The 16,332-nt window shown below is 39.0% G+C and overlaps 1 protein-coding gene across 1 annotated transcript in view; it reads right to left on the bottom strand.

The window, feature by feature from the left end:
• Nucleotides 1-1,417: 1,417 nt before the first annotated feature.
• TRAPPC10 (trafficking protein particle complex subunit 10) overlaps nt 1,418-16,332 on the bottom strand; it is a 45,374-nt gene continuing 30,459 nt past the window's right edge. The window contains exons 14-23 of the mRNA XM_035115112.3: nt 15,690-16,204; nt 12,645-12,786; nt 10,899-11,057; nt 9,432-9,658; nt 8,821-8,921; nt 8,279-8,405; nt 7,143-7,313; nt 6,251-6,428; nt 5,341-5,535; nt 1,418-4,294 (exon numbers count right to left, since the gene is read on the bottom strand). Coding sequence (XP_034971003.3) covers nt 4,056-4,294; nt 5,341-5,535; nt 6,251-6,428; nt 7,143-7,313; nt 8,279-8,405; nt 8,821-8,921; nt 9,432-9,658; nt 10,899-11,057; nt 12,645-12,786; nt 15,690-16,204 — 2,054 coding nt within the window. The 3' untranslated portion in view covers nt 1,418-4,055. The remainder of the gene's footprint in view (nt 4,295-5,340; nt 5,536-6,250; nt 6,429-7,142; nt 7,314-8,278; nt 8,406-8,820; nt 8,922-9,431; nt 9,659-10,898; nt 11,058-12,644; nt 12,787-15,689; nt 16,205-16,332) is intronic.

Below are 16,332 nucleotides of genomic sequence, written 5' to 3' on the forward strand. Positions count from 1 at the left end.
AATCTAAAAATATGCAAAAATAAAATAGTATCAGTAACACCAACAACCCCCGCCCCCACCTAAATAATACCCCAAACCAATAATGATGAGCTGTGTATCAGATGGAAAACTTGTGTGGATTTCTTGAGGGTGGAATCTCAATCCTGGATCAAGTACTGTTTTTAAAAAGGGTGGGCTTGGCACAGGTCAGAGGTAGCTAGCAAAATTTAGTTTATGAATTCCAGATCCCTACCACAGTCTGCTTTTCAAGTAAGCTAGTATGAACTATAAACCACCTTTATACTGTCACTTTTATTTGTAGTACCGTATACAACTAATTTTATCCAGAGTTAAAATGTAAAACTGGAAGAAAAATCATCTTTAAAGTAAATTAGTCCCCAAATGCTTATTTAGGTTAAAATTGCATCCCAGGTAAGAAAAGGTTGAAGACTTCTATTTTAAAGAAACTTTCACATCAGTGTGAACTCTACTCCCCTCCCTGCACATTCCACTCTGCAGTACTTTTTCCAACAGTAACCATTGACAGTAGGTAGTGCTTCTGGAGAAATTCATTCCTAGATCTGGAAGCCAAAGATCTGTGTCAGGTGTAGCGCCAGAGAAACCATTCTGATGCACAATACTTCAATACGCAGGCATTTAGCAGGCGGCTTCCTCCAAAAAGCATTGTCCTTTGAACCAGAATGTAGTAGCAGTGCTTTGGTTTGTCGCCCAGTTCACAAAAGAGACTCATCATACTGCAAGAATCAACACCATTTAAAGTAGTTGCCAGAATAAGCTGGTGCCAGGTTTCTTCTGTAGTGACTCCTTAAACTAGGAACGACAATGTTTGCTTCCCAAAGCTCTGATAAATACCGTACATATATGATACCCCAAATATACCAAGAAACATCAGGAGAACATGAGAGGATAAAACTTCTTGGTAGGATTATAAAAGAAAACAGTGAAGCTAAAGTAGTTGCATGTGTTTAAGCCTTGTGAACCACCATATAGGTAATTATCTTAAGGTATATTAGTACTCTTGCGGCTCAGCCTGGTCCTGCAAAATAAATTAACTGAGAGCCAGCAGATGCTACTAATAGAAAAGCTGCCTGAAAATAGCTGATCAGCTCAGCTTAGAGCCACTTAATACCTAGAAATCTCAAACCAAGGAACATATAAAGGAAAGCTGAATGTCAGAACTGTAAGCAACTTTTGTTTAAAATATTCAAGATTTTTATTCATTTTTCCTACTGGTTGGCTTTTCTGGGGGGTTTTATTGACCGTTTATTCCCTAAGTTTCATGGCACAATTAAAATCAGAAATAAGACTGGATAATTGTGTTTCTGAATTTCCTTTCCCTAAAGTTTGCTTTTCTATGTTTAAATCATCTGTGGAGTGTTAACAGTCTTACAGAACTACAAGTAGGAAGTGTCACAAATGTCATTGTTGAACTTTAATTTCCATAGTGGGAGTTAATTTTTCCAGTCACAAATAAACCTGTGAAATTCACAAAAATTATACTCCTTTAACTCATTTGATAGTATTTACAAGCTTGACAGATATCTATAAATAGCATAATCCTTAATTTTTCAGATACACATATTGCAAATTGATTATTTACATCTTTACCCAGAAACCAATTCCCTCTCCATATTATACACATGTAGTCTCCTGAAGTAGTGATTAGACTATGGTTCTGCTGCATTTTAGTGAAGTCCACCATTTCAACGTAAGCATAAAAAATGTTACGGTGCTCTAAAACCAAACCAGAGAAAACACATCAACACTAACTGCTAATAAAATCATTTCTTGTGAAAGACCCAAAATCAAGGTATCAAGTTGTTCACCACATTCGAATTGTACTTTTAACATTCAAGCTGTTGTTCGCAAGTATTCAATGTAGAAGGGCCATAACAAGTCTAAATACATTTTATCGTTTAGATGGAAAATTGAAGTGTGTACATATGAATATTGTGTAGTCTCATTAATTCTTATAATTGAAAGAAGGTACAGAGGCAATTTTGTTGAAAAACGTTTAAGGGGTTGCAGACATTTTCCCCTAACTTAATTAAAGTAAATTAAACACAAAGAGACAGTCAGCCAACCTCCTATTATAACTCCAAGAAAAGAAGTGTCCAAATACAAGTGTATGTTTCTAATTCCAAAAAGAAAACTCAACTTACTTTAACTTTCAAAACCAAATACAGTGGTGCCTCGCTTAACGAATGCCCTGCTTAACTAAATTTCCGCTTAACGAAAGGATTTTTCGAGCGGAGGTTGCCTCACTAGACGAATTCGTTTTATGAAAAACGAATCACGGTTTTCCATAGGAATGCATTGAAATTCAATTAATGCGTTCCTATGGGCAAAAAAATAAAAATAAAAAAAAAATAAATGCATTCCTATGGGATTCGCTAGATGAATTTTTCGTTATAAGAAAAGACCCGTGGAACGAATTAAATTCGTCTAGTGAGGCACCACTGTACTGGCAAATTCATGGTGCTTGCTTTTTGCTCCCTCCAAAAATAAAACCTCATTTGCTCTTAAGACATGAGAAAAGTAAATCAAGAATTAACAGATACACGCAGTGTTGGAAAATACACACCAGACTTTTTCAGAATTCAAATTTGGTTTGCTACTGCCTCCTGCCTCAAAGATATTAAAAAGCTATGGAAAGAACCAAGAATTCTCAGTGTTCCTACAACGCTTGTTCATACAACAAAGGCTGTTCCCCAAGAGGCTGCATATGTTGCAAGAAGAGAATTATTGTGTAACATCAGCTAGGATTGTAGCCACAAGTTTTACGGAAATGTGGTATGTACAAAAATACAGTTTGAGAGCTGGAAAAAGTTATATGCACTAGACTTATTTACAAGCTTTGATTTTCACACCAATAAAAAGACATTTATTTCGTCCTTGATTCTGGGAGCAAATTATACACAGACATTATATCAGTTTAGTTTAGATTTTTTTTTTAAATAACCATTTGTACAATAAATTTACAACTGAAAGTAATCAGTTGGAATGGTGTAACTGCAGTTTGCTGGACCAGAAGAGGTTCAATAGTAGGAACTTAATAACCATACTGGAAAAGCAGTCAAGTAACCCTTGGCTTTATTTGCTTCTTCTCAGATTACTTTAGAATAAGGTGCAAATATATATATAGTTATATGGCTCTGTAGTCAATAATAAGTTAACAGTAGTTGGGACAGGAGAAACAAATAAACTTTGGTTTTAAAAATATCAAGTGAAATATTGAATGAAAGCTATATAGTGAGACTCAATATAGTAACCTTAAATAATTTAAATATCAAACTTGGGGGAAAGCTTGTTCAGTGAAACTTTACTTCCAACTTAACCACTTATGTGCCACTTCATTACTTGCTTCCTGGTGTATGTGTGTTTCCCCAGTGAACTTAAGTAACGCCTCTCTATATGGTATGCATTCAAGAGTGTGAGTGGGCTAATAAGTTTCATATGTATCCCAAGGCACAGAAGAAGTTAAGTCCTCAAGAAAATATATACACATATTTAAAATCCTGCTGATAGCTGTAGGATTAAGAATTACTATACAGAAATTTGGATAGCTATCCTGGTCCAGGAAACCAAACAGTTGTGTGACCAGAAAGGCACACACTTCAGTCATTAACAGCTACACTGCAAGGCTTATTGTATGTCAACCTGAAATTTTCTTTGAACAGAAATTTAATTACTCTGCCTGGAAAAAATAGCAGCTCTGGAAGCTGCTGAAAATAAAGAGAAAACTGCAGTAAGTATCCTTTATTTCACCAGCAGGATGAGAGAGAGAGAGAGAAAGAGAGAGAGAGAGAGAGAGACCCCAAAATTCATTTTACACAAACACCCTAAAATAGCAATATAAACTAGCTGACACAAGCATCACTGTACATTTAAATTGATACAATTGTCTGATGCTTCCAGGGCCAGTAAGTGTTGAGTTGCCATAGGCCTCGTTAGCGTTAGAATGTTTCAAATGAAGAACAATCAGGTTATGATCCCTTAAAGTGCATTCATTTTCAAGTCTCATGTGCATGTCCATGCACATGTACAGAGAGCTGTCATGTGACATTGACCTCCAGAATGTGATCATCCTTGCTGGGAATGACAAGGATTTGCATGCCAGAGCTGGAGTTGAAGACCTGTCCAGGTGAAAACGATTGCAGCCGAGGCATTGGTAAACCTTTGTGTTCTGCACTGGCTGCTGAATGTATGCTGCCTCTGCTCTTTATGCTGCTGCTGTCAGCTTGATCATCCATATTCTTGTCCACAGAGAGATTATCGTTTTCGATCCAACTATCTGTTTAAAAAACAAAAATGCAAAACTTTATTCCATGTGCATCTATATTTAGGGTTCATCGCCTAGAAGGAATCAGATGTCACTGCATAACCTGTTATTTACAGAAACATTTTAAAAAATCTGTTCTAAAAAGACTGAAGAGAGCCCGAGGCTGGGCAGTTCATGCCATCAGCTCCTGAAAAAACTGCCACTGGCCTGAGAGTGCTCACTCAGGGCAGTCCCTTTTCCACCCTCCACAGGCTACAGACTTGGGTGCCCAGAAGGGGAAGCAAAAAACAGGCCAGAGAGTCCATTCCATCAACTCCTGGAAGGACCAAAGGTCTGAAACAATTCTGCTGTTTCGCTGTTGCATCTTCTGTACCTCGTTTTTGTTTTAGTGATTTACTGAGTGCCCTGGCATAAGGGCAGCATATAAACGCAGTAAATAAAGCATTGCAGTGAATGGGAAAGCCCTAGCAGATATAGATTTCTGTGTACTTACTGGAACTCCCACAAGAGCAAGAAACTGTTAAGTATCTGCCAGTCCCGAGCATAAGAGCGCTGAAAGTGTTCCAAGGCAATGATTGCACATAATGTGTGTTATGCCATGCCATCAAGCTACAGGAGAAATGGGACTGCAAACGTTCTCTATCAGCAGCCGTTCCATCAGACGATGGGGGCAGACAGAAAGAAAGGGGTGGAAGTCCACAGCCTTTCCACTGACTCTGTTCAAAAACCAGCAATGTGTGACTCCTCTCCTAATCTTTCCCATTCCAGCTAGTCATGAAAACTATAATTAAGTGTTAGTTTCCTCATCTCACCCAATACCTTTTCTTTTTGAATTGTGTCTTTTCAAATATAAGCCGGATACTATCTCATTACTGATATTCTGCAAGCCACCCTAGGAGACCCTTCTTGCTGAAAATCAGGATAAACATGTCTTTCCAACTTTCCCAGCTGAAAAATTCTAGTGCATTTTAAACATTCATATAAGCACCTAATAAACTGTTCAAGATTATAAGTGTTTCAGGCCGTTAAACGAAGCATTGAAAGGAATACATTCTTACCTGCATCGAGCTGCATAGAGTGAGCAGAGTAGTGCGGGAGGTATTTAAATAGCCTAACATCAGGGAAAGGGAGGTATCCAGCAAAGAGTGGCATGACTTCCATGTGTACTTTGTGGGTTGCCCGAACTGCAATTGGCATAGATATTACCCCTGAGCTCTTCCCACAGACTGCCCAGTTACTACTATTGTCTACAACTGGAAATAAAAAGAGAAAACACTATTAAAAGGAAACAGTTGCTGAGACCCATTTTTCATTTTGAATACTGTATAAGTCACACTTATGAGGGAACAATATAAGATGTCTGATGTAGTCCTTTTACAAGCTTCATGAGATAGTCAGTGATGCCATACAAGCAAAATGATTTGATGAAGATACATACACATATTTAAAATCCTGTTGATAGCTGTAAGATTAAGAATTACTATAGACTTAATTCAAGATAGGACGCGGGTGGCGCTGTGGGTTAAACCACAGAGCCTAGGGCTTGCCAATCAGAATGTCGGCGGTTCGAAACCCCGCGATGGGGTGAGTTCCTGTTGCTTGGTCCCAGCTCCTGCCGACCTAGCAGTTCGAAAGCACGTCAAAGTGCAAGTAGATAAATGGGTACCGCTACAGCAGGAAGGTAAATGGTGTTTCTGTGTGCTGCTCTGGTTTGCCAGAAGCGGCTTTGTCATGCTGGCCACATGACCTGGAAGCTGTACGCCAGCTCCCTCAGCCAATAACACAAGGTGAGCGCCGCAACCCCAGAGTCGGTCATGACTGGACCTAATGGTCAGGGGTCCCTTTACCTTTACCTAATTCAACATAATTGGGGGGGGGGGTCAAATGTTTGGATATTAGAGCTACAAACACTTTTGGGTGACCTGAGTGACTAAACCACACAAAATGCAGTCCAAGTAGTATGCCTACCTTCATACATTAGCTTTGTTGTGCAGTAACCATCAGTTTCCGTCAATGCTTCATCTTTGTCCACATCCAGGAGGTCTGAAAGGCGGGTGATCGACACCTCCAGTGAGCACAACGAGCCTGTTTTACAATATTCTGCCCCCAATGGGGGGGAAATCTCAGCTTTCACATTATATAATGTCTGGCAGGAGCACAATGATATTCATGGTCATTATATACACAAGGTTAAACATTTCCACAATTAAACTGATTAGGAAAGATAATCTATCAGTAAAGGGAGATTGGCAGGGTAGGAGAAAGTCTGTCTTCTACTTTTCCATAAAAAATAGGACCAAGCCACAAAAGCTAGGGCGAAAGCCTGAAGGTCAACTCTGTATCGCAAAAACAAACAAGCCCCAAACCTATTGATGCTAAACAAGTACCAAACATTACATTTGACGTACAATGGTTTCCTTAAACCACTAATGGTTTCATGTGGCAACTGCGCCACACGGAGGTTGTAACATCTAGAATGGCTTGTCCCATGGGGCACTGCTGTCATGCGGAATTCTCTATGCCACCACCAATCCACAGATAATCCGCTCTAGACACTGCAGGAACAGTAAGAGCCACTTGCCAAGCAGTGATCAAGTGGTCTCAATGTGGCAAGTGCCTGGCACAAACCAACCCTTCGAGTCTTCCAGAATTACAATATGGAATTTTTTACTCCTGTAAACCATTTTGAGATTGTGTGATAATGGCAAGCAGTAAATGAATACTGTTAAACAAATCAACATTTGAAAGCCCCACCCCCCACTCCACAATCTTTTAATGTGGATTGTATGAATCTGCCTGCTTCCACTCTGGAAAATCTCCAACCTATCTGATCTAGCTGTCAGCGTGGCAAAAAACTTACAAAAACGTTTTCCAGCTGGAATTCGTAAGTGTACGGCTTCAGAGAAAGTGAGTGCTCTTCAGAAGGCGCTGAACAAAAGTTCACTGAAAACTGGCATTGCAAAGGTGAGGGAAGTTCTTTTGTCCACTTCAGCTCCCATACAAAGAATACTGCTTGTTTAGTGTAGATATGCTGAAAGAGAGAGTTATGAGTTTGTCAATAGTCACTCTGGCGTTAGCTAACAAAGAACAGAAAATATATACTTTAAAAAAACAAAAACACATTTCTACAGGGGTGGACAGTGTATTCGTCACCAGCACTGCATGCAGCAACCCCTTCCCTCAAGGCTGAATAGTTTGCTCAGAACCCTGGATCCCTCACATTGGTTTTTACTTAAAACAAATGTCTAGCTCTTGTGGTTAGTTATGATGGCTAACTGTGTCTGTTTCAGCCCTCCTGGCTGGTGCTGGGGGAAAGCAAACCACGAGGCCTGGCTTAGTGTTACATCCAAACCCAAGATTGTGCTTTGCTTTGCTCCCAAATCATTATTGTGTGGCCAACATTTGTTCTTGGATTATTGATTGCAGATTTCTGGAAACAAACAAACCATGATCCATGGTTCTGACATATTGCTAAGTCGCAGGCTGTGATTTGCTTTCTCCCAGCATGAGCTGGAAGGAGCAAGGAGGAGAGAAGCAGGCATAATTTGGGTTGTGAACAGCAAAACTGGGGTTCATGCTGTGAGAATTCTGTGCACGAGTCTCTCTCTATCAATAGGGCTGCAACCAACTGCTATTTGGTTTTCCTCTCGTAGAACTATCTCCAGCAATTGCTATTCCACAATTTTTTTGTGTAGGACTTGAAACCTGACTCCATTTTCTTTTTCTCCTTTTTCTTTTGTACGGTGTCCAGACAAATATGACAAGCCACAGCTAACCAAATATGGAAGAGAAAGTTTCCAACTCCCTCTCCTGGCCATGCAGGAGCAAAATATGGGAGCAAGGTAGCATGTGAGCTAGGGAGAAAGCTAGGTTCATTTATGTTTTCCTAACAGTTTGGTGTGGCATTCAAACACAGTCAATGAGTTCCATTGAGCTGAGGTTCATAATGCTTTTTCTATACACTTATGAAAAAACAACAGATGTGAAAAAGCCTACCTGTTCAGCTTTGGAGTTTAGAGGATTAAGACTTAAATCTGTGCAAATGCCAGAACTTTTAAGACTACTGTCAGATAACTTAAAAGAGATATCTGACATGTTCTGCATGCAAACCTGTATGTATTTCCTAAAAATAAAAAGGAAAACACATGTTTTTAATATTGCAAAAAGATACTTTGTTATGTATTTTATATATATATATATTGCAGCTATAGGCTTAAATAATAGAGAAAAAGAGATCTACATATTCATAGCACTGTTTAATCATGCTAAAATTACATTTAAATTAAACAAACCACTATACTCAAAGTCTAGATTATGTTTTTATGTTAGTCTCCCATTGGAAAAGGTGAAATTAAAAAATACTCTACCATATCACTATGTATTTGTACTCTCAAGTAAGCAGGTCTGGCATTGATTTATGAAGCACAAAAGGAGGGAGAAAACAGGCCAGGTGTTCAAAACTCCTTGCCCATTCATATTGTAGCTGTAGTAAGACATATCTTTATGATGAATTAATAGGGAGACCTTGAGAAAGTTACCTTTTGCCTGCTGATAACAAGGAATGTTTGGCCGTAAAGGGTATACTGAATGTAAGTGCAATAATGGTGGAGTAAATTGACCACGGACAATCAATGGTTACCTGCAGGCAAGACAGAATAAAGTTATTCAGGTTATTATTGAAATTTTAATTTTTCTAATTTTGAATAGTTGCAATATTTCTTAAGAAGTGTACCCTTTATTGGGAGGGGAAATAAGAACATAAAGCAAAATCAGAGTTTTTTAAAATATATAATTATATTCTTGTATTTCCACAGTCACTGTACACTAGGCACATTTTATTTGCTTTAGAGCAAGGTAGCTAGAACAGGAACGAAGTTACAAAGCATCACCTTCTTTTCAGGCAGTGATGTTTTGTGTATTTCAAGAACAAAAAGCTGTGGTTAAAACGTTGTGTTTTGCAATGCAGCTTTTGTTCACAGAGGAAAATATCTTTACATTTAAAAATATTTTACTACACAGCTTTCTTTTGTGGACCCAACGAGCACAGCATTCCTCTAATATTCTGGGTGCAATAAATCAATTTACAATCTCAAAGGAAGTAACTACTTTAACAGGACTATGAAGTATTACATTATTCACACCAACTTACTTTTTGGTCAATTGTAGCCATATGATTGTAAGACATCTCCTCTTTGCTTTTTTTCTGAAGCTCTTTGCTAGCCAGGTTCTCACTCTCCAGCACACTTACTGAGGTTGATGGTAAATACAAGACTTCGAGTTCAAAGGCAATCACGTGGTAAGCAGGAGCCACTGGTAAGCTGATGCTTGTAATTTTCTCAGACGACTGGATCATTAGAGATACTTCCGATGCCTTTTCTACAATTGCATAACACATCAATTAAACAATAATTAAGAATAATCGCTTCACTCCAAATACATGGTATTCCTCAAAATAAAGTGTGGCATTGCCTCTAAACCAACAAACCATACTGGGTTTTACTGTGTGGGGTAACTTTTGGGGACTCTCAGTAGGGATGAAGAAGAAAGGAAACCACAAAAGCGTGGTTTACCTTATACTGTACTGTTAACAGAAATAATGGCTTGATATTTGTCTGAATTAACCCACTAAGTAACTTTTTTGCAGTTGTTATAACATATACATCTAATGCCCTTTCTTTGAGACAAGCATGATCTCAAGGCTTTGGCCACTGTACCAAAGTCATTATGCAATCCAGAGACTTACATGGGCAGCACACAACAGTTTGTTTAGTGGCTTTTCATAAGCAAAATAAAAAAATTCCGTCCAGTAGCACCTTAGAGACCAACTAAGTTTGTCATTGGTATGAGCTTTCGTGTGCATGCACACTTCTTCAGATACACATAAGCAGTTCTCTATAGCAGCCGCCCCAACTTTGTGCTCTTCAGATGTTTTGGACTACAAGTCCTATCATATCTAGCCATTAGGCCATGCTGGCAGAGGATGATGGGAGCTGTAGTTCAGTAACATTCAGAAGACCAAAGGTTACCCAGTCCTGCACCACAAGAACTCCACTTCTACAGAGTTGGATATGCGCCAGAATATTTGAAGTACTTTACCTATTTGGAAGCTCTCACAACCAATTCCCTTTCTTAAACACTGGTGTTTACGTCTTGGAACAGAAAGCTGCTAATAAAGAAGTGCTTAGAATGGTTTTGATGCACACTTCTGAATGATGGTGAACAAAAAATTAGTTAGCGGGGAGGGTGCTGAGATAAAGTTAATTTATATGGTAACCCTTGGGATAACAACTCTTCTCGGAATTGATAAAAGATTAAACTGCTTCCAAGTGTATTTTTCCTGTCATATGTTTTCAGACTGTTGTGCAGAGAATCAGAGAACTAAAACATCTGAAGCAGCTACTCTACATACTACATTGTACCAGGTTTCTTGAGGTTGTGACCAACAAAAGCTTAAACTTATTATAGTAAAACAGATTTAAGAAGTAATTATAAAATTGGAGGCCAAGTTCTTACACCTACAATTACCACGCAGCTCCTCTGGCATTTCTATATCCTGGCTGCAAGAAGCCCTCTTTCATCAAAATACTAATATTAGTATAATACTGAAACTACATACCCTTTGTGTTTGAGTAAATCACAGCTTTACTCTCTGGATGGTACAAAATTGGCATGGCATCAGCATTACTTAGCTGGAGCGCATCTCCATTCTTTATGGTATAATGGCCAGTAGTCACTGTAAATTTTACCTTCTGAGGAATCCCAGCCAAAAGGCTGTCTGGAGAACAAAAATGAAGTAGTGGTGAAGAGAAACAATTAATTCTGCTGTCTTAAAACAACCACAATGGCTACATATGGATGATTAAATCTTGGTTTATACACCAAGATTGCTCCTGCTTTGCCCTTCCCTTTGTGCAAGCAAAGGAAACATGTGCTAGCTATTATGTCCAAACTGAGAATCTGTGGTTGATAGCTAGCCAGAAAGCCAAAATATGAAGCCATGGTTGAAACTTGGCTTCCAGATCTTGGCTTGTGTCCATGTGTCCTGTTTACATGCATAGATAGATGATAGATTAGATAGATAGATAGATGATAGATAGAGATAGAATCTTCAGTGTTATAATAAAAGAAAAATAATAATGTCCTTGCAACGAGGCCTGGGAGCCACCTTCTCTCTTTAACATTCTACAGCTACTTAGAGCAGCTAGTAACTTAACCACAGTATGCTCAGATGTGCTGTTGGACCCATGCATCTGTTGGTTCTTAAATTGCGGACCAACCCACAAATCGGTATGCAGGGGGAAAGGGTAGCTTCACTCCCAGAAGAAACAGGAATCCTCCAGCATCCCTCCTTTTTTGCATATTAATGATCAAAATAATTATGTGAAATGCAAACTTCACTTTCTCTAAGTAGGGAAAATCCTATACAGAATTTTCAAGTTGGTGGATTCAGCTGTGGAACAAGTTCCACAGCAAGAGCCTTCACAGCTAAGGCTGTATTTCAGCATCTTCCTTGATTGAGAAGCTCTTCTAAGTAAATGAGATCAATAGTTTCGTGCATTGGAAACAGCCAAAACAAACTCCCCAAAACTGAAGAAAGTCAGATAAGACAGGCATGCGTTCCACAATTTTTCACAACCTAGAATGTGCTCAGATATTGCAACAGATATGGTAGGAAGTTACTTGGCAAGAAAAGTGGCTCCAGGAACAAAATCAATTAAAAGTTTCCCTTGGCCTCACTAAGTTAAACTATGTAATGTACATTTATTTCCAAAGCACCAGGTGCATGAATGTCTAATTGCTCAAGATTTATGTAGCTGTTCTGCAAGGTTACGAGCAAACCATTTCCAATGGCAGCTAGCTGACAATCTTAATTAAAAAGCTATCTAGGGCTGCCCTTCAATAAAACTATCAAGGCAGTGCAAAAACACGTTACACTGAAAATAGATAGTGTACTTCAAAATGTTAAGCATTTGTATATTTGACTCTTGTTGCAAGCTAGGTAGTTATTGAGAATTTAGTCCTCCAAATTAGTTCATAAATTGCAGAACGTATTTCAAATTGGAAAGTAGCTAATTTAGACACGTAGCAAGAGAAATTAACATGCATACCCTGTTTCCCCTATTTTAAGACGCAGTCATAAAATAAGCCATAGCAGGGTTTTTAAGCATTCAAGGAATATAAGCCATACCCTGAAAATAAGACATAGTGATAGGCGCAGCAGCAATGCCGACCGTGGCAGGAGGAGGGGGGGGGAGAGACATCCCCTGAAAATAAGCCATAGTGTGTTTTTTTGAGGAAAAATAAATATAAGATGGTGTCTTATTTTCGGAGAAACACGGTAGTTTCAAGCAAATTTACCTACCAGTACATGGCTCCACTTTTAGCTGTGGTTCCTGAGAGTAAACATCATACTGCACTATTGGGTAAATATGAGGAAGGGCAAACTGCATTTTGCCCACTGAAATGCATAACTGCCTGAGTGTGTATGTTCCAGGATCCTTGCCCTATGAGAAAATAAAAAACAATATTCTTTAGGTATCCCAGATTTACCAGGTGATCTGACAGAACATTTCATATTTCTGTAAATCACCTGGACACATATGTGGAAACCAGAACAACAACAACAACAACAACAACAACAACAACAACAACAATTTGTATACAGGAAAAAATATCATTAACAGCTTTTCAACACCAGGTAAAGACTTTACTTTTGCTATTATGGTCTGCTGGGCCTTAAACAGGTCTGCTTTGAGTTAGTTATGATACATGGATTTTCTTGGGCATATGTGTGTTGCTTTTCAAATTGTATTGAAATTCTCATTGGTTACTATTATCTCTGTACAGCGCTTAATTCTTTTATTTTTTAAAAAAAAATGTGGGGGGGTTTTATACTGTGAGTACCTTGACTCCCCCTGGAGACTATTTTCACTAGGAAATACTGAATAAATAGTAATTACTATATTCTTAATATAAACATATACTCATGCAAAACAGGCTACATTGCAATAATAAAAGTTTAGGGCTGCATAGTTGTATGAGTGTGTGGCTGTTGGTATATCCAGATTTTATATGTATAGAACAGCAAGTGTCCGAATAGCTTGAGGTGTGTTGTTATTAAGTTAATGTCTCCCCTACACTTATAATTGACTGCACCACACATGGACTCTTACATAATAAACACACAGTCTTAAAATAGCAGGCTGAAAATCAAATTGGGGGTATGTGTGAGAGAAAGAAACCATGTAACTTCAAGGTTATTCAACTGTAGTTTTATTTTTCTGCTGGCACCCATTTATACAAAATGGGAGAGGGTTGATTATTTAATAACTTCAAAAATACTGAAGTGTGGTTTATTTAAGGATACTGGTAAGCAGTCTGCTTTGTGGCAGAAATTCATATGTGTAATTTTTTTACATCAAAGGTGACATAACTCCTAAAGCAACAATTGTTCTCCGCTATGCTGTTACGCGATGTTTCCTTGTGGTATTTTCAGAACATCGGCCAACATTTGTGTTTACGACTGCTGTTGAGCACTCTGTAAAAATACCACTTAAAACGTGTCCATGAACTTTGTGGTAATATATTAATACAGAACTCATTCATTTGCAATTCCTGTCTGCAGCCAGGAGGTGGCTAGCCTGTAATTGAATGGTACTGCTGTTCAAATTACTGAAAGGTGTACCGCTTGACCTACTACTGCCAAAGGCTATATACATTTTGTCCCTTGGCCAAAAACTTTGGCTTGCTAGCACTGGCCTCTGATGCACGCAGTACATTTAGTCAACCTCGCTTGCAGAGAAGTTCTGAAACATAAGAAGGGAACAACAAAGACCTGCACTTTGTGCTCCACAATGCTTGAAGAAAGGTTTCTGATACATCATGGCCATTGCTTGAGGATAGCGGAGCAGAGGTTTCAGCTCATTGCACTCTTTCAAAATTAGGTTGCATGAACTCACAATAAAGCTAAAGAAGTGCAATGCTTAAGCATTTCAAACCAGTCTAGTCTATTATGGGAGGCATCTACCCACTTTTAATCCAACTCCAGTTGCTTTGCCATTGTTGCCTACTCTGCTTTGAGCATGAATGGCAGTGGCTTCAGGGCAACCAAGTATACTCTACTATACTGGCTGGGGAAAGCACATGTAGGCCATACATAGCCTAGTCCTATTTTAGACAAATTGGCTAATATATAGCAAGTGACTGACAAAAAGTGAGCAATCCACTACTCTTTCCTACTAAAAATATATGTACCTATGAAATTCAAGACACTGCAGTAATTAAACATTTGAACAAGCCACTGATAGTATTAATTTATTAAAATATTTGCATGGCACTATGTCATTTAAAAATATGTATCAAAGCACTGAAACAAAACTGTGTAATAAAACCACACAAAACAGTTAAAAACAGACATCAATTAACCATTGTGGAAGGATGTATTCAGAACCGCCTGCATAGTGCATAGAACAATTTTCAGCAGGTCTTTCGAAGATGGCACAGAAGGTGCCTGCTGAATCTCTATCAGCAGAATATTCCACAGGACGGGGCTCAGGACACTAAAGACTTGAATTCTTGTTACAGTCTAATGAGCCTCACCGACTTGAGGAATGACCGACATTCCTACAGATGATCTCAGTGATGGAGCTGGGATATAAAGGTTCAGGTGATCCCTGGACCTAACTTGTTCAGGGCTTTGTAAATTATGATGACAACTTTGAACCAGGCTCAGTAGCAGATGGGCAGCCAGTGCAGTGGTTTTAACAACCATATAGCATGTTCTCGACCAGAAGCTCCCATCAGAAGTTGGGCTACTGCATTCTGCACCAACTGGAACTTCTGAACCAGACCCAAGGCCAGTCATCACATGGTGTGCATTGCAGTAATCCAGCCTTGAGGTCAGCAATGCATGGACTACAGTGGTCAGGCTATCTCTGTACAGTATTGACCGTAGCTGGCGAACCAGACAAAGCTGAAGTGCAGGGTTTTTTGTGCTATTAAAAGTTCTATTGTATGATCAAGAGACCGCTTATCACTTTAAACATCTTGCAAATTAATTCTCAGCAAGCTTGACTAAAACCATTTTTTGCACACTGTTTTGACAATGAGCACGGTAGCTGGGAGAGAGATTGAATGTTAATTCCAGCTAAGCATCTCAAAGTTTTTGAACTTTAGAGAAGTGACAAGAACTGAAAATAATGTGTTAAAAGATATTTGGCTAAGAGTAATCCTGATTTTCTACAGATACATGTCACAGAACCAGCCAGACCTCCTGGCACAGCTAGAAGCCTTTCTTCTAAATAAGTCAAGGCCAGCCAGGCGTGAGAGGCGCTAAAAGAATGAAGTAGCAGAGTTGCAAATTTCAGGCAAGGGAGCAATGCCAGGTTACTGCTATGTAAGAACATACCTGGGTTCTGAAAGTTATGTTATTGACCCCTGGTTCCAGTATTAAGTTGCTACATTTTAAAACGTGGGCACCATCCTCCAGAGTTAGCCCCGTGGGTATTTCCAGAGAAGAGCTGCTCTCCTGCCTTCGCAACAGCATGTGCACATTTTTGCAGATGATGCCTGTTGTGTTCAAGGAATTATCCGAGGGGCTCCTTTCATACATCTCATACAACTCCAACATCGGCAAGCTACTTCTTGATAGAGAGAGACCTACAACCTCATTTGGAAAGCTGATAATACCATTTGAAGTCTTGTGTTTTGTGAGCCACTCAGCTGTCTTCCGGTAGCTATTTTTTTCAATGCTGAAATGGATATTAATAGCAACCTGATCCACTTTCACCGCGATGGGCATCTGATTTGCCAATGTCAGTTCAATAGACAATGTTCCACCCACATGGACCACCGCATTAGGAGGGTCAAAATGCAGGTTCTTCAGCTGTGCAAAGGAATGCATGGACAGTATAACTTTCTGATCTGCAAACAAACATAAAATAAGATACATGTGAAACCATGACCATATGAGTGTAATCAAAGCAAAGTTACCATTCAACTAAGACCTAGTAACTCTAAAGAAGAGCATAAACTCTTGGTTTGTGAATCTC

Source organism: Zootoca vivipara, chromosome 4 (assembly GCF_965207765.1).
Source record: "Zootoca vivipara chromosome 4, rZooViv2.hap1.1, whole genome shotgun sequence".
NCBI classification, from domain to species: domain Eukaryota; kingdom Metazoa; phylum Chordata; class Lepidosauria; order Squamata; family Lacertidae; genus Zootoca; species Zootoca vivipara.